At 52.3% G+C, this 25,676-nt stretch overlaps 8 protein-coding genes across 8 annotated transcripts; 6 read left to right on the top strand and 2 right to left on the bottom strand.

Annotated features, from left to right (window-relative positions):
- The first annotated feature begins 2,846 nt into the window (after positions 1–2,846).
- NCU03697 (FAD binding domain-containing protein) lies at positions 2,847–5,733 on the top strand. Its single transcript, XM_956380.3, has one exon. The coding sequence runs from the start codon at positions 3,355–3,357 to the stop codon at positions 5,221–5,223; it is 1,869 nt and encodes a 622-aa protein (XP_961473.1). The 5' UTR covers positions 2,847–3,354; the 3' UTR covers positions 5,224–5,733.
- Positions 5,734–6,928: 1,195 nt separating this feature from the next.
- Positions 6,929–8,500, top strand: NCU03696 (nitroreductase). Its single transcript, XM_956379.2, has 2 exons — positions 6,929–7,795; positions 7,958–8,500. The coding sequence occupies exons 1-2, from the start codon at positions 7,307–7,309 to the stop codon at positions 8,276–8,278; spliced, it is 810 nt and encodes a 269-aa protein (XP_961472.2). The 5' UTR covers positions 6,929–7,306; the 3' UTR covers positions 8,279–8,500.
- Positions 8,501–8,738: 238 nt separating this feature from the next.
- On the bottom strand, positions 8,739–11,650 carry NCU03695 (phosphatidylserine decarboxylase proenzyme 1). Its single transcript, XM_956378.3, has 3 exons — positions 10,515–11,650; positions 10,318–10,449; positions 8,739–10,252 (listed from the first exon to the last, which is right to left on the bottom strand). Exons 1-3 carry the CDS (start codon positions 10,886–10,888, stop codon positions 9,160–9,162), a joined length of 1,599 nt encoding a protein of 532 aa, XP_961471.1. The 5' UTR covers positions 10,889–11,650; the 3' UTR covers positions 8,739–9,159.
- Positions 11,651–11,899: 249 nt separating this feature from the next.
- On the top strand, positions 11,900–14,568 carry NCU03694 (hypothetical protein). Its single transcript, XM_956377.3, has 2 exons — positions 11,900–12,941; positions 13,011–14,568. Exons 1-2 carry the CDS (start codon positions 12,651–12,653, stop codon positions 14,352–14,354), a joined length of 1,635 nt encoding a protein of 544 aa, XP_961470.2. The 5' UTR covers positions 11,900–12,650; the 3' UTR covers positions 14,355–14,568.
- A 394-nt stretch (positions 14,569–14,962) lies between these two features.
- Positions 14,963–16,371, top strand: NCU03693 (oxidoreductase). The gene is made up of 2 exons (XM_956376.2): positions 14,963–15,234; positions 15,427–16,371. Exons 1-2 carry the CDS (start codon positions 15,128–15,130, stop codon positions 16,178–16,180), a joined length of 861 nt encoding a protein of 286 aa, XP_961469.1. The 5' UTR covers positions 14,963–15,127; the 3' UTR covers positions 16,181–16,371.
- On the bottom strand, positions 15,237–18,128 carry NCU03692 (methyltransferase). The gene is made up of 2 exons (XM_956375.2): positions 17,768–18,128; positions 15,237–17,528 (listed from the first exon to the last, which is right to left on the bottom strand). Exons 1-2 carry the CDS (start codon positions 17,860–17,862, stop codon positions 16,391–16,393), a joined length of 1,233 nt encoding a protein of 410 aa, XP_961468.2. The 5' UTR covers positions 17,863–18,128; the 3' UTR covers positions 15,237–16,390.
- A 391-nt stretch (positions 18,129–18,519) lies between these two features.
- Positions 18,520–20,136, top strand: NCU03691 (hypothetical protein). Its single transcript, XM_956374.2, has 2 exons — positions 18,520–18,948; positions 19,000–20,136. The coding sequence occupies exons 1-2, from the start codon at positions 18,778–18,780 to the stop codon at positions 19,252–19,254; spliced, it is 426 nt and encodes a 141-aa protein (XP_961467.1). The 5' UTR covers positions 18,520–18,777; the 3' UTR covers positions 19,255–20,136.
- A 548-nt stretch (positions 20,137–20,684) lies between these two features.
- Positions 20,685–25,197, top strand: NCU03690 (importin beta-2 subunit). Its single transcript, XM_956373.2, has 3 exons — positions 20,685–21,358; positions 21,449–24,079; positions 24,144–25,197. Exons 1-3 carry the CDS (start codon positions 21,257–21,259, stop codon positions 24,243–24,245), a joined length of 2,835 nt encoding a protein of 944 aa, XP_961466.1. The 5' UTR covers positions 20,685–21,256; the 3' UTR covers positions 24,246–25,197.
- The last annotated feature ends 479 nt before the right edge of the window (positions 25,198–25,676 follow it).

Raw genomic sequence — 25,676 nt, 5'->3', positions numbered from 1 at the left:
ATGCGCTATATATCAAGAGTGCCGTCCAACACTGTCAATGGCCTGACCTGGAAAGTAGGAACTGGTATATACCGTACTCAGAAACCGCCAAAATTCCGCCAGGGGAGGCACACCGATCGATGATCATGTCCCCATGTTCCACTTAACACTAGGTAGTGAGCCGGCCGGCCGGGACTGGGATCGGGACAGCAGGGCATGGACAATGGAGACATGCTCGACATGACTTCCGCAACGCTCTTTCCATGTCTCTTTAGCGGTTGTTTATCATCACACAATGATTTTCCAGGGTGCAGTGACTGAGGAAGATCGTTTTCCGTAGTTTAGCTTGTATTTTGTTTGTTTCATGTCATTTGTGTTTGGAAGGGTACCTAGTATAGTTCTGAAGTGCACCGTGTTCTTCTTAGTTCTTTATAGCAGCTATACCTGCTCAATGGCGGATCGTACGAGTGTACGACATTATGAAACCAACGACACGACAAGGCAAGAGGGCGTACGTGTACTCACCACGAAAAGCCGTCCTCGTTCTTGTCATCGGATACATCCTGTTTTGAAGATGTTGGAAACGTCCCCTGTATACTTTTGGCGCCACTGTCAGTGTCACTTCACCGGGTCGAACTTGTCCTTTTAGGGTTCAGCTTGAACTATGTACACTAATGAACATTGAAGCTTGGCGAGGACTGCCCGTCTTCTTGTTGCAGAGTAATGTGCTGAATTGGGATATACATAACGTTGCCATAGTATCTTGTTTCTTGCATCAGATAACCGATTCGACCGTTTTTTCAGTATCCCATCCTATCTTTCCCATCTTTCCCGACAACAGTTTCATTTCTTAAATCAGAACAACTTGTTGAGATTGTGACGTTCCCCCAGCTCCCACACTTCTACACTAGAGCCTCGGTTATTTCTTTCGTTATCTCGAATTATCTGATCATCTAATCTCAACAGGCCAGGCCGCCAGCGATGCCCGACATCCACTTGACTCGGATTATATCCACTTTTTATGGGTAGCATTGAGAAGTGACTGGCTGATGGAACAGACTGGTGGAGACATTATGAGCAGTGGAGCTGATTGATAAATATTTGCGGTTGTGATCAGTCTAGATCCCCCTGGCCGCCCGCTCCGTCGGGGATTGGAACAGTGTGAGCCCAGGTTGCTGGCCCGCTCGTCGCGGGAACTGCAGTCGGTGCTACAGTGGTAGTGCACCGTGACTGCAGTGCTACAAAACACCGAACTCGGAGGTCCCGAGGTTGCTAGCGCCTTTTGAGTGATGGTTCCAAAATCCAAGGAGGGGCTTCATTCATTTCTTAAGAGTCAGGACTGCGAAGGGGAAAAAAAAGTCGTGAAGGAATCGGTTGGTAGGTCGTTGATGAAGTTCAGTTTGTGTACGTAGGCTTCGTTGATTTGATTGGACTTAAGCGGTGCTCTCTCAGGTGGTAGTGTACCATACCTAACATGCATGGAAGCATGAAGTCGCACTGAGTCGGCAACTCGGTAATGCTGCAAGAGGAAACTTCCAAGAACATTCGAGATCGAGAAACGACGTGTGGGAAATGACTATACTTTGGAGAGCGCTTCCTCGCTCAAGCTGATTGTAGGGAGCTATTAGACGAAGTTTTCCATGCCTCATCACTTGCACCAGGCACATACACAGAGTCCTTCAAGGTGCCGATAACAAGAGGATCGCAATCCGCTACGTATCCAGAAATGAACACGTGCATGTGTCTGGCGCCCAAAGCTAGGGTGGTCGCTGGTGTCCTTGGCAGCTCTGGGGAAGAATTGGTATGATCCAGGTCGAGCCCTGTCTGGGCGTGTCAAGCTTGCCCGACGCTTCGTCTTGGCTTGTTCGGCATGATTATGGGAAAAAGTGGCGACATCACCTCTTGTCATCCACGGTTGACTCTCATGATAGAGAATAAAACTCGGAACGCCCATCGGCGTCTTTGTGTCCTCTGGCAAATTTCTAGCAAGAGAAGCGTTGCACCATATGGGGAGCTCGCTGGGAAATCGGTCTTGCGAGCAATCATCTTGCAAGCAAGGCCTTGTACTCAAGTCGAGGAGGGTATGACCCGACACCATAGAAAATTACGGTCACCTGAGGCTTTTCTTCGGACAGACGGTAGGACCACAGAGTCACCAGTCATGGACCGATCCCAAGATTACTTCATAAAAGGGGGAATGAGGATCTTGGTAAAAGTGCGAGTAAAATGGGATGTGAAAGCGGTCAGAATCACCTGACAGTCTGACAGTTGTCCCGGACTAACCTTTCCAGGCTCGATGCGATTCTGCTTTTGAAAAGGGAAAATTGAGGTTCCTATAGGGTGTCGTCAGCACATGGGATGGGGTACGTACATAGCCTCAACAACAAGCTGAGTGCAAGGCGTCTTGCCCGGCTGCTCGGTTTGCACAACCCCCTGTGCATTACAGCCAGGTTCGTGGGGGATTGCCTACTATGATCCATGGGATGTAACCTTGATAAGCCTAATGATGTCGTCCAGTTTGCGATATTTTGTTTCAAACATTTCTATGGAAGACAAAAAGGTTTGGGCGAACTGATAATCCTATCAGGGCAACTACACACCGAGATGTTGCAACTGGGCCATGGAACATGTTCCCCTTTGTTACGCCGGGCAGACACGGAGAAAGGCGGAAGGACCGCTCGTTTGCGACTGATCGACCCCAAACACCATGGATGTGCGGGGACCCTTCTGTCGCCATATCGGCGATAGATTGGTGGGCCAGCCCGCCGAAGCCGACAGACCCAGAGCCGTTAACGCTTTCCCCGTACGTACTGTGCTAGGTAAACGGCGCATGGTCCAGCGAGTGCAGTGACTTCAGTCCGGTGCTCCGGCAGCCCTGCATTATGACATCCATTGCAAATAATTAAAGATCGCGATTTCCCGTCCGGTTTTGTTGAACTTGTGGCCACTGCACCCTACACTAGCGACTCTCTGCTCCTGCTTCCTCTCTTCCCCCCTTCCTTCAGACCGAGCTCGCCCTTTGTTTGCCGGCTGTTCTTCCTGGCATATATATTTTTCTTTTGGTAATTCGCCTTCCGGTCCACATCCCGCGTCTTCGAGTTTTGGCCTCCCGTCTTTCCACTTGCTTTCCACTTCGATCCACAGACTTGCCCCAGACTTTTTGCCGGTGCACGAGCATTTTTATCTCCGGCGGTTCTCATACTGATTCGCCTATTGTAATCTAATCAGATCCGGAACCTTGGAATTTCACCCTTCACCGTTCGGGCCGGCCACCATCACCACTTCCAACTCCTATTATCATTATCATTAGCACCTGCCAACAAAAAAACCCTACCTCCTCTACTGGAGCGAATCCCGACGAAACACAACGCAACAATGGCGGCACAAGTTGATCGTATAATGGCCCAACACTCGGCAAACAGCATACCCGAAGAGCCTCAACTGCCCTCCATGGCCCCGTCCCTCACATACTCGGAGTCCTCCGAACACTCTGAAAGCGAGGAACCCCGCCAATCTGACGACATGGAGCAGCCGCGCCGCCGCCGCGCATCCACTGTCCTTATTGTCAAGTCGCCCGCTGACATCCAACGTATCACGGGCGAGACCACAACCCAATTGGTCCAGAGGTGTTGCGGTGGTGGTTGCTGCCTCACTTCCGATGGCAAGAGGGTCAAGAAGCAGGGCATCGAGTATGAGCGGGTTAAGTTTCCCGACAACGACGCATACCGCGCTCTCAACCTCAAGATCGAAGAAATTCCGACTGTTCTAAACAACATACTCGACCTTCCCGAACAGACTGCCTTTCTGCAGCCCCTTCGCCGTCCGTCCAATGTGCCGTCTCCTACAGAGTCCACTGCGGCTCTTGACACAGATGGTAACACGACATCCGCCACAACCAATCTCGAAAAGTCTGTACAAAAGCTGGCTTTGGAGGACCTTGATACCAAAATACAGCCACCCTCCTTTGTCCAACCTCACCCGCCTCACCATGTCTTCCCCGCCCGCATTCACACCGCCCGTGAGTTGACAGGCCAAGGCGCCGAGAAGCGTACATTTCACTTCGACATCGATGTCACAAACTACCCGGAGGATGAGGGCGTCGATTTCAAGGTCGGCGGAGCCATCGGTGTCTCGGCTCCCAACGAAGAGTCCATGGTAGAAGAGCTGCTCGACCTTCTCCTCGTTCCCCGTTTCCTCCGCGACAAGCCCGTTCTCCTAAGGACAACCAAGGGCAGATGGCCCACCGTATGGGGTGAAGACCAGGCCCGTGAGCTTGTTACGACACGGAGAGACCTCCTGACATGGTGCTCTGACATCCAGTCCTACCCGCCCACAAAGCAGCTTCTCCGTATTTTAGCCGAGTTTGCAACCAATGAGGACGAGCGCAAGATTCTATTCTTCCTCTGCTCGGCGGAAGGTCAGGGAGTCTTCTGCGACTTCCGCACCGGCCCGCACATCACCGTTGCCCAGCTCCTCCATGCCTTCCCCAGCGCCAGGCCGCCTCTCGATTTACTCCTCTCGGTCCTACAGCCTCTGATGCCCCGCTTCTACTCCTTGTCCAACGACCCGCACGAGTCCTTCTTGAGACGCGATGGCAAGCAACATCGACTGATCGAGATTGCCGTCACCGTCCATACTTCTGACGACTGGAGGACAGGCTCGCGCAACGGAGTCGGTTCTGGTTTCTTCCAGCGCCAAGCCCTCAAGTACATTGAGGCACAAGATAGGGGCGAGAAGGACATTGAGGTTTACATCCCCATGTTCAAGGGTTTGATGGCCAACCCTCTTGCCAAGCAGTTCGTCTCTGATGGCCCCATGCTACTCATCGGTGCTGGTGTCGGCATTGCTCCCTTTAGAGGTTTCGTCCAGCGCCGCCTCAAGACCGCCAACTGCGCCAACAAGGTCTGGGTCCTCCAGGGTTGCCGTGACTCGCTAGTCGATGAGCTGTACAGCGGCGAGTGGGGTGTCCATGAGGATGAGGTCAAACGTGTGGTGGAAAGTCGTCGTGGTCAGGGGCGTTATGTCCAGGAAGAGGTCAAGGCCCAGGCGGATTTGGTCTGGTATATTATCAACTCAGTCGACGGTAGGGTGTTCGTCTGCGGTAGCTCCAAGGGCATGGGCGAGGGCGTCGAGCAGGCGCTGATCGAGGTCGCAATGGAGAAAGGCAACCTCGAGCACGATGAGGCAAAGCAATTCTGGGAACTGAAGAGGGAGGTTGGACAATACATTGCCGAGACGTGGTAATCGGTTTCACTGTCTTACGACGATAACATCTTTTTGGGCCTCTTGATTGTTGCGACACACTTTGTCGTATTGGGAACTGGGAAGAGAAGGAAAATACATCGCAGGGGCCTCGCAGGCCAAATGAAAAAGCATACATATCAAATGAAGGCAAGGGCAGGCGGGGTAGACTAGAAACGGCGTTCAAGGGTGAAGCCATAAAACAACACCAGCATTTTCCGGCGTGCACAGGCGGGTTTTTGTCAAAGTATTGCTTTTTTAGCTTTTTTTTCCTTTTCAACTTTTTTGTTTTTGCACGTATGGACTAGCTTTTCAGAGTGTATCATCATTCATCACAACTTCTTGTTGAGCGAAGCTGTTTGTTCTTGTATTACGCAGATTTCTCCGGGCTCGGTTAGATGACGTACGTTGACGTGTAGTTATACTATATTCTCAAAAGTGAGTACTCTGGTCAGTAATTACCCTCGCCGAGTACCTCAATGCTATGCGTTCGTCTGGCCCCGAGGCTGTCATCACCTTTGCCCAAACCTCTTCGATAAGGCACCTCGAAGTGATCGAAAACACCAGGCCAAAACACCGCTTCGGGTATCAATTGTTCGTACACAAGTCAAAGACACGAATTGACCAATCAGACTGCCCACCGCCACAACCTTCAATTCGCCGTTGGAAGGCAATGGTAATGTGGAAGGCAATACCCCTGACGTAATAGTCCATGGTGATCCCGCCATATCACGTTTGAATTTCACCACTCAACAACCTGTCTTTTACATACAGTGTCGACGACTTGTTGAGCAAAAGTACAGAATACTATCCTTATGACTTGCATGCCTACGCTACCGACTTCGATAGAAAGCGTATTAGGAGGCTGCATGTTCCGATGATAAAACCGTAAACTGCATGGACAAGGAGACCAATGCATGAACGGTCCGAGTGCAAGCTTCCTGGATGAAGAAGAGCCCAGCCGGCTAAAAAGGGTTGTTATTAATCTTGGTTGAGTCCAGATTGGGCTTTGCGACAGTAAAGGTCTCGGAACCTAAAACTTCTGGGCCGTGCTGTTTGTCGATGTTGAACAATGCTTTATTATTGTTTCCGTTGGTGTTTTTGAGGGCGGAGACATATGATGAGGCTGGGCAGTTTATGATCTCTCTGAGCTTCCTCCCCAACCTTGAGAGTTGACCGCTCTCCGGGAGCACCCCGTTTTCGTGTTCTGCTTGTCTAAGCTTTTAATAAAATGATAAGGTCGGCTTTGTCAGCCTTCGTCATCACACGAGGCGCAGTTTGACAGCATGTCTGTGCGGTCTCAGGGCGGTAAGAGCGCATAACCGCAGAGCCTCATGGACGAAACTTTCGGCGTCCGGCGGTACTAACTGGATAGAGCAAAATATCCCCGATATAGAACCTTCTCGTTGTCTCATTGGGTGGTAGGTCAAGCTTGGTCTCCGGTTGTATTGTTAATGGCTGACAGAGCTTTTGGAAATCTCTTGAAAATCCAACAACAACCCCCTCCAACCCTGGTCGGCTGGACGCTGCACACAAGAATAGCCCCTCTTTCTGACCGGCCCCACGGTCGTCGCTGTGTGGGGTAGGAGGTACAGATGGCGATTCACGATGCTTGTTTCATCTCTGCCCTCTTCGCTTTGCGGTAGAGTCTCAGATGAAGGCATCCGTAATGTAGCCAGAGATGAGTGCACTTAGTAAGCCAATCCGTGATGATAGGCATCGTGTGGTCTACGATGGTGATGGAGGCTTCTGTCCTCTCCACGCTCAGTATCCAGATCGCTCAAATAGAGACAGATATAAACCTCCAAAAGGACCTACGTGAATACCTTCAGTGACAACCTCAACCCCTTCCTTTATCATCCCTCGAGTGCTCCATACTCCATACCGCTCACTCCACCGAGATCCGGAACGTCGAAGAAATTCGAAAAAATAGTTGACAAGGACCCATATCGTACCATAACCTGCCACGTCCAGAAAGCCCCGCCCTCTCCTCCGTTGCCATCCACGTCTAGACAAGGGAACAACCGCCGTCAACACAGTTTCCACCCTTGATCGCAAGGGTTGACACTAGATCCTATCCGTCCTTATGCGACACTTCGCCCCCAGTAGACTTCGAGCCACCATATCCTCTGGACTCATAAGAAGCACGACTCCCAAGCCCAAGACGCTTTCTCCCTTCACCGCGATCTCTCGTTCGACTACAAACAACATCACCAACAACAAACCTTCCGTTACTTTCACAAGCAACATCCACACATCATCATCCAAGATGTCTTCCACTCAGATCTCTGCCAACGCGGTCCTTGACCTCATCAAGCAGCGCCGCACCTACTACCCTCTCTCCAAGGACCTCGGTTCTTTGACCACCGAGCGCATCAACGAGATCGTCAAGGAGGCTCTTCAGCACGTTCCCTCGTCCTTCAACTCTCAGAGCAACCGTGTCGTTGTTCTCCTCGGCGCCGAGCACGAGAAGCTCTGGGACATCACCACCGAGACCCTCAAGGCTATCGTTCCCGAGGACAGCTTCGCTAGCACGGCTGGCAAGATGGCCATGTTCAAGGGTGCTGCTGGTACTGTATGTTATCCTCCCCCCTCTGTCTCTCTCTTTTTTTTTCTTTTTTTTTTTTTCTTTTTTTTTTTTCTCCTCTTTTCTCCCGCTTTTTCGTGATGCTTCATTCCCCCTTTCCTTCCTTCCATCATCTCCACTGACTAACACCTTTGTTACCAACCAAAACAGATCCTTTTCTTCGAGGACGAGACCGTCGTCAAGGGCATGCAAGAGCAGTTCGCCGTCTACGCCGACCGCTTCCCTGTCTGGGCCGTGCAGTCGGACGCCATGCTCCAGCACACTCTCTGGGTCGCTCTCGAGGCCGAGGGTCTCGGCGCCAACCTGCAGCACTACAACCCTCTGATCGACGCCAAGGTCGCCGAGACGTGGTCTATCCCCGAGAGCTGGAAGCTCAACGCTCAACTTGTCTTTGGTGGCAAGACTGGTGATGCGGGTGAGAAGGCTTTCGGCCCCGTGGAGGAGAAGTTCAAGTCCTTTGGTTCTGCTTAAGGGGAGGACCTGACCTAAGGAAGGGAAGTTTTGTGTGTGTTTGTGTTTGTTAAATAAAGAAGCGAAGCGATTTCATATGGTCACGGTATGGTCGACCGACCTGCTATGCTGCTACACTAGAAATAGACTAGAGTAGAGATGATGAATACCCCCTCTTTTCATCAAGTATCATTCAGTTGGGAGCATTTCCAGTTCGTCTTTAGAAGTCGGCTGTAGCAGAAGAGTTGAACTGAAAAGCACGTGCCATGTTGTGAGCCGGACAGCCGATGTCCTGATCCTGGCCCTGGTCTGAACTTTGGAGGGATGAGATGAAACGTCAGGATCTCTGATTTTGAGAGTCCAAGGTAATTTCTAGAAACGTAGAGAGAGAGCGCGGGGAAATAAGACTAAAAATACTTGCCGCTAAATATGGCTCCCGAGGTAGGGGTTGGGGTGTGGACTTATCTCATTCTACAGTATTGCCCATGTTTATTCACTTTTATACGACGACTCCTCTATGTGATGGAACGCAGCATCATCATGATGTTCTTGAAGATACAGTTGCACGAGGTGTATGTTTGGTACAGATATTTCGTTTTCCCAGCTATGTATAAGCGCCCGTCCATCCATCTGCCCTTTTCAGATCCCAACCACATGCTATGAATACTTTTTTGATGCTTTCAATCTTGAAAGATATATACCTATGAAAAGAAAATGAGAAACAGAGTGCAACGTAGATATTGCTACCCGGGAAGGGGTATCATATAAAGAGCATAAAGTCAAAGGATACATGTTGAAGAGATCCGAAACCCGAATACACCACCTTAGTCTTGTCTAGTTTTCAATCATTCCGTCCCTTCAAACGCCTCCCACTGTACTAAGGGTTCTTTTATGTGCTCAAATTAGAGCGCAACATGACCCAAGGTCTGTCCCATCTTGATCTTCCGCCCCTTCTCGACGTCCCAGGTCCATCCCTTGGTGACCTTGCCGGACTCGTCGTGCTCGGCAACGGGCGCCTCAAAGACAAGGACGATGGTGCTGCCAAGCTGGAAGCCACCCATCTCCTCACCTCTGCGCAAAGCATGACCCTTCAGGACCGGGCTGGCAGCTTCGTAGGTGGCCTCAGCATATCCCAGGTAAGGCTCGCCCTTGGCCGCCGCAAGCTCCGCAGCCCGATCAGCAGCGGTATCGGTCGTCAAGCTGTTGGTCCGAAGTTCGCGATCGAAGTTGATCTTGATAGAGCCGACATTGGTCGCACCGACAGGGACGTAGCCGAAGAAGCCCCAACGCCATCTGCCGAGGAGGACGACACGCTCGTTCAGGGTGAAGAGACCAGGGAGGGTGCGCTGTAGGTAAGGGGACACGCTGAAGAGCTCGCCGGCAAAGTGACGTCTGCGCTCGACAACCCACTCCGTGGGGGAATGGAACCGATGATAGTCGCCAGGAGCCAGATAGATGACAGCATAGTAGAGAGTGTGGCGCTCGCCACCCGAGAGAACGTCGTACCAGGGCTTCTCACCAAGCGCAAGCTCGGCGCTCACCTCAGTCTCGGAAGTCTTGGAAGGGGTGACAGACTCATCCTTGGGCTTGAACAGCTTGTCATGCTTCTTGGAACCAGAGAGAAGATCCGGGAGAGTGTAAGAGATACCGTTGACGCGGGCAAATTCTTCGTCCTTCTTGACCAATTCCTCGTCGCCCTCAAAGTCTCCATTGACCGATTTCGCCTTGGTGCTTTCGTCGAGGAGCGTCGTACCGGAGATGCTGGGAGTTGGAGAGTTCTGGCCGAGGAGCGCATCGATAGTATAAGTCATACCCTTGACCTGTTCGATATCGCCTCCTTCTATTCGCCCAAACTGGAGTATTCGACCATCGGACGGCGAAACCAGGGCATTGTGGTTGGGATCCACGGGGCGGACACCGGGCTTGAGAGTGCGGTAGAAGAAAGCGGCGAGGTTGGGGAACTTGTGGAGGTCTTGTTCTTCGACTTCATCGAGACTGGAGCGCACGTGTCAGCACAAGACAGAGAGAGAGAGGAAGGGAGGAGTCCGGGTCTCACTCACTTGACACCAAAGAAGTATGCATATAGACGGAAACCGGGAGCTCTGAGATAGTAGGGGATGGTCAATTCGTTGAACTTGCCCCAAAGACGGGACATGGCCTTGAGAGGAAGAGTCGACATGACCTGAACCTGCCTAAACACCGGGTGGTTAGCTCGTGGCGCCTCAAAAAATTGAGCAAGCCGGCGTGGTCAACGTACCAAGGGCCGTCCGGCCGGATGCGGCGCCGCTTCTTGGGCTTGCCGGCTTGGCCAGGCTCGGAGCCTTCGACGGCAGCCTGGCGTTTTTCGTCCCGGTCTCTCGTGTAGACTTTGTAGAACTGCATGACGCCTAGAAGGCCGATGCCCAGGCCAATGGGTATGGGGTGCCACTGCATCCTGGGCCGCTTTGGCATGTGGTTGGAAAAGAAGCGTCGGCCAAACATTTGGTGGGCTGGGGGCGCCCGTGTCGACGCAGAGAACGGGATTTCGAGTCTGGTGAAGCGCGTGGAAGTCGGACACCGCCCGAAAGCTGTCGAAGAAAGCGTGGAAACCCGGACTCGAGCGGAGACCGGGCCCAGCTGGAAAGAGGCCATCTTGGGGGGAGGAAGACGGTCTTTCACGAGCGACAGGGCCGACAGCGTTGGCTGGGACCACACGGAGAAGCCAGGGCTAGTCGAGCGAGGGCCACAGGCAAAGTGGGAAACGAGTGAAAAAGTCGCTTCCGTTAATTAGCGGGTCCGCAACAATGCACTGCAACCCCTGCCGGGACAAGTCGCCCGAACGCCCTTCAGGGCTCCCGCCTTGACCGAATAGGGGCAGAAGGGGCTCGCTGGGGCTGCTACTAGGGGTTTCCCTACAACCTATGGGCGCCGCTAGAGTCGACGATGTTCTGGCTTGTGAAAGAGTCGAGTGGAAACACCAACGACCGCAGACGTATCAAAGCGTCGCTGTCCGCGGCAACAATTCGGCTACTCTAGACTAGCCCTACGAGATACTGCGCGTGTCCTGCCTTGGTATGCGCCAACGTCGTAGCAGAGGCCCCGATAGTTGGGTGTTTTGTGGTATTCGTTGGGGTAAAATCTGACCCAGTCGTGCCCGTCTGACCTAGAGCGATTCAACGAAATCTGTCTGGACTTGGGCAGTGAGGAAGCCGTCCGAGTGGTGGCGATGGTGCGCCTACCCCGTATCTCCTCCCCTGTTTCCCCGGGTCTCCGTACAGGTTGCCGTCTTTCGACTTTTGATGGAGCGCAATGTTAGCCGGGATGAGGATGGAGTCCAACCGAGATATGGTGGTCGGCTCGTGTCGGGATGTTGGTGGTTGATGCGTGAACGGGGCAGACAGACGACATGTCCAGACCTAGGTAAGATGAAAGGCAACGAAGATACTATAAATACGGCAATGGAACGAGGCGATGTGCACGCGATCTCCTTCCATCCCATCAAGTTTTCCATCGTACCAAGCTCTTTCCCGGGCGTCATGACGCAAGCGTGCCAGACGCACAGCGGCCGCCCGGGCATGGCACTGCCTGTAATGAAACGAAGGTACTGTACCGTACCGTTTCAAGTCCCCTCTTTTACTCACCTTGTAGCTTCCCGTCCCCAGATCTCCCCTCACGGCTTCACCTCGGTGTCCCTCGATCGCATCTTCTTAAATACCTTACCTCTACCCCAAAGTCTCGCCAGCAAACCCCGTGTTACTTTATATAATACCTACATAGGTACCTACCTACCCGTAGGGTGCCAGTGCAGAGAGACAGACGCAGTGAAGACGATGGAAAGTTCTGCGTGCTTGTGGGGAAGCTGGGATAGCGAGTACCTGAGTGCCTGCCGGGTGCATGGCTCCGCAGCACGCGTACAAGAAAATATCTTCAGCACGCCAGGTCATGCTGCAGAGAGAGCCCATTTCTCGTGCACTGCTGCAACCTCTTTCAACGTGGGGCCAGGTACCACATCCTTGGCTGCCCAGACTGCTGCTCGCGGTCTGAATGACAACGTGGAATTTATTCTAGGAGCTGCCCTGGACAACCAACCTGTACCACAACTCGCACCTCAACACCACTGTCATCCCATCTAGAACAAATCTAGCATCTACAATCGCGCTTCGAATTAATATAGCCCCTCCCATTTCTTTACACAACCGTGATTCGTCTGATTGCCGCGCTCTGTTTTCGCAAGAATCGTACACCAGCCTTCGGAATCCGCTTGCTGTAATCTCCGAGTCTACCTAGTTGCCTGTTGACCTAGAGGTAGCTACACCGTAAGCGACTCCAAGAAGCAATCGATCCCTACATACTTCTGGCTTAGACGACCGATCCGAGCCAATCGCCACCCGCCAGGAGTTCGTTGACAGTCAGGATGGCCGCCAATGACCGAGAGCCGGCAGCGTCTTTGCCTACAGCGCCAGAAACCACCGGGGAGGACGCTCCTCTGCTCGTTAATATTCACTTTGTCTCCCCATCCGAAGGCGTCCCCGACGACCTTGACTTTCAAGGCCTCCCAGCTGCAACGACGGTTGGGCAACTAAAGGACAAGATCCGCGATGTTCTTCCAATGCACCCGGCTCATGACGAGCAGCGCATCATCCACCAAGGCCGATTGCTCGCCCGCGAGAGTGATACCTTACTAGATGTTTTTGGTGAAGACAAGGTAAGCACACCTTCGTCAATGGCACACAGATTGGGGGAACATGGGCTGACGAATCTGCCATGTCAACAGCTTCGCACAGGCGACCAACAGCCTCTCCATCTCGTGGTCAGAACCTCCAACCACCACCCGTCTGGCCCTACTGCCTCCTTTCAACCCGCACCGGTTTCAAGCCAAACTGTTCTTAGGGAGCAAAGGATAACGCAGCAGGACGCCTCATCACAGAACGATTGGCGTGCTGACGTACAGCGGACGCAAGCCCGGATTGACGCTTTGCGCAATTTGGCTCCTTCAGCAGTAGCACCAGCTACAGATGAACAGATTCGAAACATCTACCAACATATGACCGGTCCTGCAGCCGGGATATCAACCTCTGATCCAACGAACGGACCAGCTACAGTGCCTCACCCACAGTCCCCACCGCAGAGAGAACGAGCGGAGGTGTATATTCTTTCCTCTCCCACTGGCCCAAGAGGTCTTCTGGTCAAGAACGGATCGGAGCTGTACGCCACACCAGGAACGTTCCAGAGCCATCGTGCCTTTACCCTCCCGCAGCCACCCTTGTTGTACCCCGGAGTTGTTCAACCAGCTGCGCTCAACTACCCTCCATTACACACGGCACCACCAGTCCAAAACCAGCCACAGAGACCACAAGGGCAACACCAACCGGTGCAGGTGAGGATCAGGATCGGTCATCGAGCTGTTGGACATGGAATAGGACACCCAAACAACGCCGTCGGAGCCGCCGCATTGGTTGCTGCAGCGTGGCCTCATATATGGCTGGTCATCAGGTTGATCTTCTTCATATGGTGGTTTACGTCTAACGACTCTTCTTGGACTCGAGTATTTACCATGGCGGCCCTGGCTGCTGGCGTCCTCGTCATGAACGCGGGTTTCCTGAATCGATTTGCCAATCAAGCTCTTGGGCCAATCAGACAACATCTTGATGGACTACTTCATATGGCTGGCCCGAATCAGCAGCGACGCCAGCATGTTCCGCAACCTCAAGCACCACCACCTGCGGGCGCGAATGGTGAGCCTGGCGTGGGTCTTGTCGGATTACACGAGCGCCGAGATATCGACAATGCTGGGGCCGTCCACTTGGTCAATTTCTTCCGCCGCATTGAAAGAGCCGGCCTCTTGTTTCTGGCTAGTATCGCTCCTGGGGTGGCTGAGAGGCATATTGCACAGCTCGAAGCGCATGAGCGTGCTGAGCGTGAGCGGAGAGAAAGGCAAGAAGCTGCGGCAGCGGCAGCGGCAGAAGCAGCAGCAGCAGCTGCAGCCGCCGCCGCCGCCAACGAGCAAGGGATCCAGCAGCAGGGAGATCAAGCCGAGCAAACGGCCAACAACGATGCTGGCAGTCCTGCACACCACCCGGAACATGCGCCGGAGCGAGCAATTCCTCTCCAAACTTGATCGTTGTTGAGTGGATGTATTATTACGGTGAGTTGCACAGATATTACTCAATTCAAGTAGCGGCAGTGATGTATCTAGCGTACCTTTAGACTTGATGATCAATTCGGGTCCTTCTTTGGACAAGAACGAGTGTAACTGAGGTGTCGCGCGGTCAACTGTAGACGACAGCTATTCCACAAACCCGATCTCTTTCGCAATACACCATTGAAATTCGGGTTAGCAGTGCACTGTGAAATTTGTACTCTTCCATCTTCCGATTCTGTGCCTACCAAGGACAAACTAAGTAATCTGCTGTCGATACATCACATCATGAATGTTTTTTTTTCTTCCCCTTCAGACCGAAATCAAACCTTAACCTAATTCAGCCACATTCTCACCATAGACTCGAAGATGATGTTATTTTTCAAACTCAATACTTGGAGCTGGCGAAGGCGACGAAGGTGCCGATTCCCGATAGGTAGTGTGGAAGCGAAGCGAGGCGATCTACTGCGTGAACATAGTGCGGGGCCCCAGAGCCTCGGCTCTCACTACCGAGCTGTCTCTCCCCCGCACACCAAGTAGTACAGGGGGTAAACTGTCCGATGTCAAAAAGCGACCCACGTCCCGTTCCAGGGCACCACGTACGGGTTTTAGATCTTCAATTCAAACATTATATGTGACATCAACTTATTGACCTTTTTTTCCCCCAAAAGTTATCATTTTTAACTGTTCTTTAGGTTTCTCTTGTTTTTTTTTACCTATCGAACGAAAGAAAGAAAGAGACAACATTCACAATGGCGGACGCTCAGCTTAATGATTTCCCTTCCCTCTTCTCTGTCAAGGGCAAGGTTGCTGTCGTGACGGGCGGTTCAAGAGGATTGGGTCTGAGTGCTGCTTCTGCGTAAGATATTCTCAGTTTTAAACTTCATAACCAACATCAAATTACAACAACTTCCATGTTGCTTCTTCAGTCTCTTTACAACTATATCCTTCTTACAGGTCTCTCCTTGCCCGACCAACTCCCCAAACCATAACTCATCCACTCAAAAAGTCCCACAAAACGTTAACTGATTGATCCCGCCCACCCCTATAGCCTTCTTCAAGCTGGCGCCTCCAAAGTCTTCATCTCCTCCCGCAAAGCCTCCGCCTGCGACAGCGCCGTCAAGACCCTCAACGCCCTCCCCGGTCTCGCCCCGGGCGCCAAGGCCATCTCCATCCCCGCCGACGCGGCCACCTTATCAGGCGTTCAGCACCTCGTCTCCGAAGTCGCCAAGCACACCGACCACGTCGACATTCTGCTAGCCAACGCCGGTGCCACCTGGGGCGCGCCCTTTGACGAGCATCCCGATTCGGCCTTTGCCAAGGTCATGGACCTGAATGTCCGGGGCGTGTTCAACACCATCCGGGAGTTTGCGCCCCTTTTGCAGAAGAAGGCGAGCGTGGAGGACCCGAGCCGCGTCATCATCACGGCTTCGGTGGCGGGCTTGGGTATTGGCACGATTGGCAAGCAAGGGACGTATGGGTATAGTGCTTCCAAGGCGGCGGTCATTCATTTGGGGAGGAATCTGGCGGTGGAGCTGGGACCGAGGGGTATTACTGTGAATAGCATTTGCCCGGGTTTCTTTCCGACCAAGATGAGCAACGGGCTGTTGGATATGAGCGGCGGGAAGGAGAGCATCGCGGCGGCGAACCCGATGAAGAGGCTTGGTCGGCCGGAGGATATTGCGGGCGTGGTGGTGTATTTGGCGAGTAGGGCGGGTGCGCACGTGAATGGGGCGACAATTGCGATTGATGGTGGTGCGATGTGGGCGAAGGGGCAGTTGAATGTGGAGAGCGCAAAGTTGTGAGTTTGGTGTATTGGAGCTTTGTTGTAGAGAAAGGGAGTTCATGTAGAAAGATTCGAGAGGTAGATATGCTGTGCGGGTATGTGGTAACACTCCTCTTCGTCCTTTGTTTCACGAGCCACTATAGCCCGTGCTATATAGATTAGTCACACGTATAAATCTCACGGTGACAGCCCATATTCGGTTGTAAAGTCATGAGAGGTGACTTCGGTCCTATGCCGTGGTGTGTGGTTTGCGGGCCACCCATGAGCTCGCCTTATACACTGTTTGTAGCATAGACTCCTGGTCCAAAAGATAGGGTGATTCAATGCCGGTCTCGCGCGAGACGATTTCAAACCCGACTTTGGTGACCAGCGCCATCACCTCGTCATCGGAGAGTTCAAAGCTACCAGGGTCCGCAATTCCGGTGGTATCATAGTCGCCGTCATCATCATCATGTCCGTGTCCTCCAGGTGCATTGTTCTCAAAGTGCCAGAGCAATGGGCCGTGGTTGATGAGCAGACCACCAGGTTTTAGACAATAAAGGATGGTTTCCAGATACCGAATCAAGTTCGGAGCGGTGTCGAGGAAGAAAACGCAAGCCACCGCATCCCAGGCTTCGGCTTGGTAGTCTTCAGTGTAAAGACACAGGAAATCAGCAGCCGTCATGCTCATTTCTCCAATGGCAACTCCCTCCTCTTCTAACCGTGTGAGCTCGTTTGCACAGTGCACATCTGGGATGGCGTACTTTCGCAGGTGGTTATCTCGTGTTGAATGGTTAGAGAAAGTGTGAATCCAGGGGTAAATAGTGTGTTGCCCTGGCTTTTCAACACAGTTCAGGATATAAGATGAGGCGAGCAGCTGATGGTAGGATATCTCATTGCCTTCAGCGACGTACCCTTTGGCGCAAAGCTCAAAGACAAGGCGGCCCAGCCCTGCCCCGGGCACAAGCACCCGCATGGGCGAGGCGTCTCTTGGCCTTGACTCCTTTTGTGCTTCTAGGGCGCGGAAAACAGGGCCAAAGCATATTTCACGCTCGGATTTGCCCTCAGCGGACCAGTCTCGGTAGAACTGCCTGAGAGTACTACGGGCTTTGTCGATATCCAAGCGTTTCGCGCAGCCCCTCCATCGGGGAGGGATCGTAGGTTCGCTGCCCTGCGTGACGTCCTGTGGTTGGAAGTTGACCAGACCTACGCGGACTATGGCGCGTGCTAGTTCAGCGTTGGACTCGATGGCATTGTCAACCTTGTCCAGAGTGTCCAGATAGTTGAAGGGTGGCGCTGCTAGCATCTTCCAGTGAGCCTCGGGAAGAGCATAAAAGGACTGCCTCCTCAAGTGAGTGCAGTTGAAGTGTGCTATCCGGGCATATTGGCTACTCTTCAGTCAGTGATAGGGAAAATGCATGTTTGACGAGCTTGAACCAGGGTGAACAAAACCGGATCTGCCGGGCGTGATGACCGGCCGGCCATCACCATGCATGTCGCCGAATGACGGAAGCCGAGAATGACTTCTTTTTTTTCGGGAAAAAAAAACAAGCAGACTCCATGAGTTGCGGGGGTCTGGACAGGGTCCAAAGGCAAAGGTCAAGCAGGAGTGATGGGGGCTACTGACACAAATGAGTCGAGTGCACAATATATGACTCTTGCCTCCTCCGGGTCTTCAATGGCACTCTTCACGCCTTTCCACTGCTGCTCGCCCTCCTCCATCTCAAGCTTCTCTGTCGGGATGGATCCTTTTGTGGTTTATAAATGGGTTGCGGTCTTGAAGCGTCTTCGTCTTTTGGAGGGACGAGGGCGGGGCTCAAAAGACAACTGTTCCTCTCAAGTGGTGTGTGTCCTGTGGTCAAAAGTGATATGACGAAGAGATACTAAGTAGTTACAAGTATCAGTGCGAGGGGACGCGTAGTCAACGTTGGGTGTTGTGGATCTGGGCGGCCAGTATCGGAGCCGCGTCTTTTGCCTAGTTGAAGAGTCTCGGCGCGGAGGTCGGCAACGGTCGTCTCCTCTCACTGCCGGGCCGGTTATGAGCGGGTTCATTGATCCATGTTGTCCTCCATCTGCCGTGGTTTGTCCACATCAATGTTTGGAGGTTTTATGAAAACAATAAGTGAGGAGGGAAATCAAAATAACAAACATTCTACGGCGTTCTCACCAAATCAATCCAATGTGTGTTCATCAATTTTCATTTTCGTCGTAAAGGTGAAATGGAAGGAGCAGTTCCTCTCATGCGTGCCTGATAGCGCTACGAAATCCGGAGGCGGCAATTGCACGGGAAACTGCAGTGGCCATCCGCTGTAAATTTCTCACTATTGCACCTGCTTCAGGTCCGGCACGCTGTCCGGGCCTGATCTCACCAGCCGCGGACATGTTTCCATTCACTTCCAACGCCCGTCCAACACCCGCCGATACCAAACTCCATCCGTCTTCCTCACTCCCGTCCCGCCTGTTCCTTGCCATTGCTCGCAAGTTGAACATCAACCTGGACGAACCTCTATCGATCCCGAAGCCGACCAGCTCTTTCATTCGCAGTTCAGTCCCAGGAACAAAGCAAACCGTCGGATTTGCAAATTGTCCTAGAAATCCTCGATACATTTGAGATCACCACGGACATATGAGGACATCATGGATGCCCCTATCCAGCTCTCGCTTCCTCTACCGCGATCCGTGGACACGCGCATCTACATTCAATTGACAGCCAAGTCCAAAGCCGTTGTGCTCTTCCTCACGACTGCTTCGGCCGAAGAGGCTACATCACCCACTCCATTGGGGTCATTTGTTTATGCACTGCCCGATGTGAGTTGATCGCCTATTCGATACATTTTACAGTGACTAATCTTGGTCTAGAGATACAACCCGACACAGCCTTTGTCAACTCCTCTTTGTACGGTTGAGCCGACGTTGGAGTTTACCACCCGACTGGCAAAGCTGATCACAAGGAGGACGCAACTGCCTACCTATGTGGGCAACTCGGTGAGCTTTGCCAGTGCCGGCCTTGGCGGGACTGTTGAAGAGGAGATGGAAGCTTTCAAACAGGTAGCCGAGCTTGTCCTATCCAAACTTGAGTTTGCCAACGCGACGCCCAATGGAGTCCAGTCCTGAGCCTCGAACGTTGACAAAAGAACCCTTCCCAACTACAATTTTTCTTTTTGCTACTGTTGATGGGCACAAGTTGTTGCACACAAACACCTCGGCCTTTTGGCCAAGGGGATTCCGGCAGTTCCCTTCTCAACGAATTTCCGCAAACGCTTAGTTTGAGCTTGCCTAACCTACTCACCTTTTTTTGAACGTGCCACAAAGGCGTGTCGTTTCCCACGAATCCATGACCCAAGAAGGCCATGGAACTGTCACTCGTGTTCGGTTACCTGCTTGATACATGTCGGGTATTGGTAGCAATATGGATTGGCACCATATCCCGACGGGGCATGGCCGAAGGCGATTAACCTTCAGAGAATTGACGGAAATGTTCTGAACCCCAAAGCCCTGGTTATGATGAGGCAAAGGGTGTTATCTGCAGTTTCATATTTGGCACATCAACATGGCCGCGGGATAGATCGGCTCACAAAGCTGACCTGGCAGGTTTGGCAGATCTCAGTCGTCTGTTACACAGCAACACTGTCGTGGACCTTCTGGCGACATCCAAGTTCCATGTGTCTGGTAGGTCTGAAAAGGACGACTGGTATCCCGCCTGTGCTGGATGGACATCATCCGGTCTGTACAGCAAGAAGGAGAGAAAGAGGTGACGAGGAAAACTCGCCATCCAATTCCCAAATCATAGAAAGCGGTCTAGAAACTCAGTTCCCACCAAGCAGGCTTTTAAACTAAAATAGAGGCCACATGCGAGAGAGGATACCTTACCCTTACTGCCATCCCATCCTTACAACGCATAAAAAACCTAGCTTTTCTTCAACCAAATATGACCCGATAGGTAGGGTGGTTCACAAGCTGGGAAATGGGACGAACCCAAAAGTATCAAAGTCTCGGCCAGGCCCTTGGTCGAGGTTCAAAGGGCCGGGCGTCTCATTGACTGCGACGCCAGAAGCTCTGCCGATGACTCCTCTTGAATGAATGACCCCGGTGCCATTTGCTGTTCGATTTCCTTCGGGCATTAATGAGTTGCTGCTGTAACGGTGCCATCCACTTCAAGGCGCGTACGTGCATACGTAGGTAGCAGGAAGCTTAGCATTATCAGAAGGGGTTTTGTGCAACCATCAAGCGGGCGGGTGGCCGCCATACATGAGAGGTACAGAGCGGGAGAGAGAGACGACGACCTCATCAAGCGTCCATGGGAGGTTGCCCCGGCCCCGCTCTTGGACAGAACGAAGCTACAACCGCCCACGCAGAGCTAGCACCTGAAGACCACTGACCACACCTGCCACATTTCTTGACAGGCCCGCATCTCCTAGGTAGGCGAGCAGGCTTGGCATCGCACAAGTGCCAGTGCAGGTGTGCAGGGCAGGGGCGGCACCTCCACTTGTCTTCAACAAGTTTCCGTTCCCTTCCCCTCGACCACTTGCACTTGACGGCACAGCAAAAAATAGAGGCCAGCCAAGGCCCACTTTGCACCCCACATTAAACATTGCCCTGCTCGAGCCTTGCCCGCCGCCCACCCACGACCACCATCGATGTCGACCTACCGGTAACCACTGGCAATTGCTTCTGGGTATCGATCTCTTTCATCAACGAAACAACACCCTGCCTCCTTCCCGAGGACAAACTGCCGGTTCTTGTCTGCAGCTCTTGCTACCCGTCGGCCTGCCAGATGCGACTACCCACGACCAGCTTCAACTAAACGAACCCTAAAGAGTACCTCCGCCTTGAAGGCCGCGCTGTGGTGACCCGGCGCCTCTCTCACAACTGAACTTGCACTGTCAGAGAGTTCATTCGAGTCGGCCATTTTTTTTTCTTTTTTTCTTTGGGCCTCCCAATTCTGCGTTCGACTCTTCAGCAGTTCACCGGTATCGGCCCGACACCATCGTTCTGGTTCTCGTCAGCTACGAGATATCAAAGTCCGAGAACCCACCAACCGCCGCCGCCGCCGCCGCCACCACACGACACATCGCCGACGTTACGCGCCTGTGTCACTTCAATCCCAATTATCACCATGGCTTGGCAACCGAGTGGAGAGAACCTGAAGACTTTGGCACAATGTCTGAAGGATTCCCTGAGCGCCTTCAACAAGGCCGCCCAGAAGCAGGCTGAAATCGTGAGTTAATGCCCCTCGGCACCATCTAGTTACCCAGTCTGATGGAGCATTGCCACAAGACAGAGATTCTGACTTGTCTTTATAAACCAGATGCTTAACCAAGCGAAAGCTTCGCCCGATATCAACAACTACTTGGCCCTGATTTTCTCGAGCTCGGAACCACCCCAGGAGTTTCCAGCGACTGCTGCAGACTGGCATGTTGTGCGCTGTGCCGCCGCTCTGATGCTGAAGAACAACATCAAGAACAACTATAACAAGATTCCAGAACAGAGCTTGGCTCTTGTCAAGTTGGCTGTCCCCTTGGGGCTCCAGGACAAGAACTCACAGATCCGCAGTCATGCAGGCACTCTTGCGACTGAGCTGATTAACAAGGGAGGAATCTACGGCTGGCCCGAGTTTCTGCCCGAGTTGCTCAAGATGTTGACCAATGAGTCTGGTCAGGTAACGCCCGAGGCGCAGGAGGGAGCTATGGCTGCCATGGCAAAGATCTGCGAAGACAATGCGAAGATGCTAGAAAGGGAACACAACGGCCAAAGACCTATCAACTTTCTCCTTCCAAAGCTTATTCAGGCAACCAGGAGCGCAATTCCCAAAGTTCGCGCCCATGCTCTCACAGCCATCAATGTGTTCACCCCTAGGAAGTCGCAGGCCATGCTGAACTCGATAGATGACCTTCTACAGCACCTCTTTGCTCTGGCTGAAGATCCCTCAATCGATGTCCGAAAACAGGTCTGCCGTGCTTTTGTGAACCTGGTGGAAACCCGTCCGGACAAGCTTCTGCCCCATATCGAAGGCCTGGCCAAGTACATCATCGCTCAACAAAAGGGTGACGACGAGGATCTTGCCACTGAGGCTGCCGAGTTCTGGCTGACTGTTGGAGAGCACGATAACCTGTGGCGGGCCCTGGAACCGTACATCACAGACATCATCCCCGTACTTTTGGAGTGCATGGTCTACAGTCCCGAGGATATTGCTATACTTGGAGGTGCTTCGGACGATGAGGATGAAGAAGACCGGGAGGAGGATATCAAGCCACAGTTCGCCAAGAAGAAGCTGACCCGTGCTGCTAACGGAAACACTGCGGCTGATATGGCGAAGAATGGAAACGCGTTCGAGAAGGTTGCAAGCATGGAGGAAGACGACGATGATTTGGAAGATGGCGAAATTGACGACAGCGAGTCCGAGGGAGATGAGAATCCCGATGAGAAGTGGACTCTCCGCAAGTGCTCAGCGGCGGCACTTGATGTATTTGCTCGCGACTTTGGCGGACCAGTCTTCACTTCTATTCTACCATATTTGCAGAGCAACCTCAAGCACGCGGATTGGTCTTACAGAGAAGCGGCTGTTCTCGCCCTTGGTGCTGTTGCTGAGGGCTGCATGGACGTGGTCGTTCCCCACCTTCCAGAATTGGTGCCCTATCTTGTTAGTCTCCTCGACGACGAGGAGCCGGTGGTTCGCCAGATTACCTGCTGGACCCTTGGTCGATACTCTGCGTGGGCGGTTAGCCTTGTGGATCAGGCAGAAAAGGAGAGATACTTCCTGCCTATGATGGACGGAATTCTCAAGAAGATGCTTGACAAGAACAAGAACGTTCAGGAGGCTGGTGCCTCTGCCATGGCAAACCTAGAAGAGAAGGCAGGCAAGGCGCTCGAGCCTTACTGCGGACCCATCATCCAGCAATACATCCGGTGCTTCGGCAAGTACAAGGATAAGAATATGTGGGTTCTCTACGACTGCGTTCAGACGCTGGCTGAGCACATCGGCCCCGTCCTGGCTAGGCCTGAGCTTAGTAACCAGTTGATGCCAGTCCTACTGGATAGGTGGCAGAAGGTGGGTGATGAGTCCCGGGAGCTTTTTCCCTTGCTCGAGTGCCTTTCCTACGTCGCTATGGCCCTTGGCGATGCCTTCACCCCTTACGCCGAGCCTATTTTCGGCAGGTGTATTCGAATTATTCATCAAAACCTGGAGCAGGCCATGAAGGCCAAGACCAACACCGATCTTGATCAACCTGATGAGGATTTCCTGGTCACCAGCCTCGATCTTCTCAGTGCCATCATCCAGGCCCTAGACAACGACAAGGCTTCCAAGCTTGTTGCCAACGTCCAGCCAACCTTTTTTGAGCTGATGGCTCTGTGCATGGGGGATCAATCCGATGCCGTTCAGCAATCGGCATACGCTCTTCTCGGCGATTGTGCCAAGTACGTCTTTGAACAACTCAAGCCATTCCTGCCCAACATCATGCCGGTCGTTATCAAGCGCTTGGACATGGACACTATTCTGGACGAGGAGGTCGACAACAGCTTCAGCGTAGTCAACAACGCCTGCTGGAGTGTCGGCGAGATTGCTCTTCAGTACAAGGCAGGCATGGCGCCATTCGTGCCCCAGCTCATTCAACGATGTGTTGACATCCTCTCCAACCCCAGGGTACCCGGAGGTGTCAGCGAAAACGCCGCTATTGCCTTGGGTAGGTTAGGACTTGACAATGCCGAACTTGTGGCCCCACATCTTGGCAGTTTCGCTGAGGAGTTCCTCGACACAATGGACGATGTTGATCCTTCTGAAGAGAAAGCCACAGCGCTGCGTGGCTTCACTGAGATGGTTACTCGCAACCCCCAGGCTATGGAGAGCGTTCTACTGCATTACTTCAGCACAATTGCCAACTACCAGGAACTTAGCCTGCAGAAGCCCGTTTTGCTTGAGTTGCATGAAGCCTTCCAGAACGTAAGTTTCAACCCGAGAATTCCCATGATCTGATTTGGTCTAACTTGGCTGTTCCTTCACGCAGGTCATCAATGTCTACAAGCAAATTATTCCGGGATTCGGCAACTTTCTCATGCAAATGGAAGCCAAGGACCTCGGGCTGCTCCAGAGGCTCTTCGCTCTCTGAGCTTGAGCTGATCACTTGAGCCACCACATCTCAACGAAGCCTGTACACACACTATACCTACTTTCAAGAATTGTCCACTGTTTGGTCGTTACTGCAAATATATCCATGGTCTCCTTCCACGAACAACCTTTTCTCCCTCAATTACAACGCTTACATGCAAGGGCCACGCCAGGCAAAACAGTACAATATGACTCAATGCCCTGAACAGCGTCATGTCTTCGACAAATATACATGCCATATCCAGTCCGCAGGAACAGCCATCTTATTTACCCCCAGGGTTAAGCTGCTCTAATCGTGGGTGGTGCCAACCGACGAACGGGATGACATAAAGTGTGGGTAACAATTGATGCATTGGATTGTTGAGGTTTGTAGGAAGCGAGTGGCATGTGAAGTGTGACAGGCCGTCGAGACACATAAAATAAGTTCGGCGCGGTGCTCTACTCGATGACTGGGTGAGGCAAGATACAAGCTAAAATGTGCATGATAAAGATGAGTCTCCAGTCAGAATGGTGTTTGAAGGAGAGCCAAAGACATAGTGCACATCAATGGCAATGAGACAGAAACTGGTTCCGGTGATGGGACACGATACCGAATTTTCGTTTGAATTGGAAACAAAAGCTATGGGACGACTCAGAGGGATTTTGTAGGCAAGCAGGAAGCGTCGTCAAGGACTGGGCCTCACGAGATGTGAGCAGAAATATCTGACATCAGCCTATATCCGGGTATGATATGGCACCACAAAAGCAGTGATAGGAAAGGGCCGTGGCAGGTTTATCGAGAATGCTATGGTAGGAGGGATATGTGTAATGGGTGATGAAGTTTACTTTATTTAGACAGGTAGCTCAGTTATATTAGGTAGACAGCTATGGATATGGCAAGTTTTGGGCAAGCAAAAATGGCAAGAAGATAGAGTTCACCTTTTGGAAGCAGTTCAGGAGTGAACGGCGGCGACCTACTGATCCTGGCTGTCTAGCACATCTGTCGCTTGGATAAGAAGAAAATAACTTGAGATTAGAACATTTGCATCAGGAATACTTCATCTTTGGTCTGGTGCACTTCGTGCATTCTCCATAGGCCCTCACTCACTCTTGATCCTTCTTCACGAGTATCCAAGCCTACGACACTTATCGATTAGAAATTATGCTGTCAGGTTTCGCTCTGATCCAGGTGCTTACTCTTGTTGAAGCACATGACATCTCACTTGCCTCCTTGAACCTGAGTGAGCCGCCATACCGGGCCGCTGCTCCCTCAAAGAGACGCAGGATTGGCAGGTGAGGCATCGGGTTTATGCTTCTCATTGCCACGCGTGTGGTACCTGACGGCCAAAACAATGTTAACAGCATCAGTTTTCATCTGTTGTTTTCAGTTGTTTTTCATTGCTTTCTAGTATGTTTCTCATTTCTAAGAAACCTTCTTTCTGCCAAAGGAGAA

The sequence above is a fragment of the Neurospora crassa genome, linkage group V (genome assembly GCF_000182925.2).
Source record: "Neurospora crassa OR74A linkage group V, whole genome shotgun sequence".
NCBI classification, from domain to species: domain Eukaryota; kingdom Fungi; phylum Ascomycota; class Sordariomycetes; order Sordariales; family Sordariaceae; genus Neurospora; species Neurospora crassa.
The sequence above is the reverse complement of the archived record's forward strand: the minus strand, read 5'-3'. Positions and strand labels throughout refer to the sequence as shown.